At 64.2% G+C, this 874-nt stretch overlaps 1 protein-coding gene across 1 annotated transcript in view; it reads left to right on the forward strand.

The window, feature by feature from the left end:
* The window catches only part of POLR2A (polymerase (RNA) II (DNA directed) polypeptide A, 220kDa), a 25,046-nt gene that overhangs the window by 21,490 nt on the left and 2,682 nt on the right, over positions 1-874 (forward strand). Inside the window, exons 26-27 of the mRNA XM_010571165.1 lie at positions 271-457; positions 683-796. Of these exons, the coding sequence (XP_010569467.1) occupies positions 271-457; positions 683-796 (301 nt within the window). The remainder of the gene's footprint in view (positions 1-270; positions 458-682; positions 797-874) is intronic.

The raw sequence follows: 874 nt of genomic DNA on the forward strand, positions 1-874 counted from the left end.
GGGAATGAGTTCTGGGGCGTGTTGGAGGGGTTTTGGGGTATTGGAGGGGCTGAAAATGGGGTTTGGGGAGCTGGGATGAGGGTTTTAGGGGGTGTCGGAGGGGTTTGCAGCATGGAAGTGGGGTTTTGGAGGGTATTGGAGCCGAGTTTGGGGGTATTGAAGGGGTTTGATGGGGGGCTGGAAGTTGGGCTTTGGGGTAATGGGAAGAAGTTTGGGAGGGTCTACCCCTCAACCTGAATTTGGGGGTGTGTTCCCCACTCCGTCACACAGGTGGACGTTCTGATGGAGGCAGCGGCTCACGGGGAGAGCGACCCCATGAAGGGGGTGTCGGAGAACATCATGTTGGGTCAACTGGCGCCCGCTGGCACCGGCTGCTTCGATCTCCTCCTCGACGCTGAGAAATGCAAACACGGAATGGAGATCCCCAGCGCCCTCCCGGGGCTGGGCGTCGGGGGGCGTAAGTCCTGGGTCCCCCACCGTGGCGGGAGGAGATGGGGTGGGGGGTACCGGGGTCTCTCGACGACCCAGACGCCTGCGTCCCGTGAGGGACGAGGGGGACACACCGCAAAAGTGGTGGCATGAAGACATCATGGGGCTCGTGGCCACCACCCAGCCCTGGACGCTTGGGTCCCCCCCTAGACACGTCAGTCCCTCCTAACGTGCCCCCCTCCTCTCTCCACAGCCACAGGGATGTTCTTCGGGTCGGCCCCCAGCCCCATGGGGGGGATGTCCCCCGCCATGACACCGTGGAACCAGGGTGCCACCCCCGCCTACGGGGCCTGGTCCCCCAGTGTAGGTGAGTGGGGCGGGGGGGGTGGTACTGGGACAAACTGGGGGGCCAGATTGGGGCGGCTTGGGGGTGTTTTGGGGGGCT

The sequence above is a fragment of the Haliaeetus leucocephalus genome, unplaced genomic scaffold (assembly GCF_000737465.1).
Source record: "Haliaeetus leucocephalus isolate CR32 unplaced genomic scaffold, Haliaeetus_leucocephalus-4.0 Scaffold308, whole genome shotgun sequence".
Lineage (NCBI taxonomy): Eukaryota > Metazoa > Chordata > Aves > Accipitriformes > Accipitridae > Haliaeetus > Haliaeetus leucocephalus.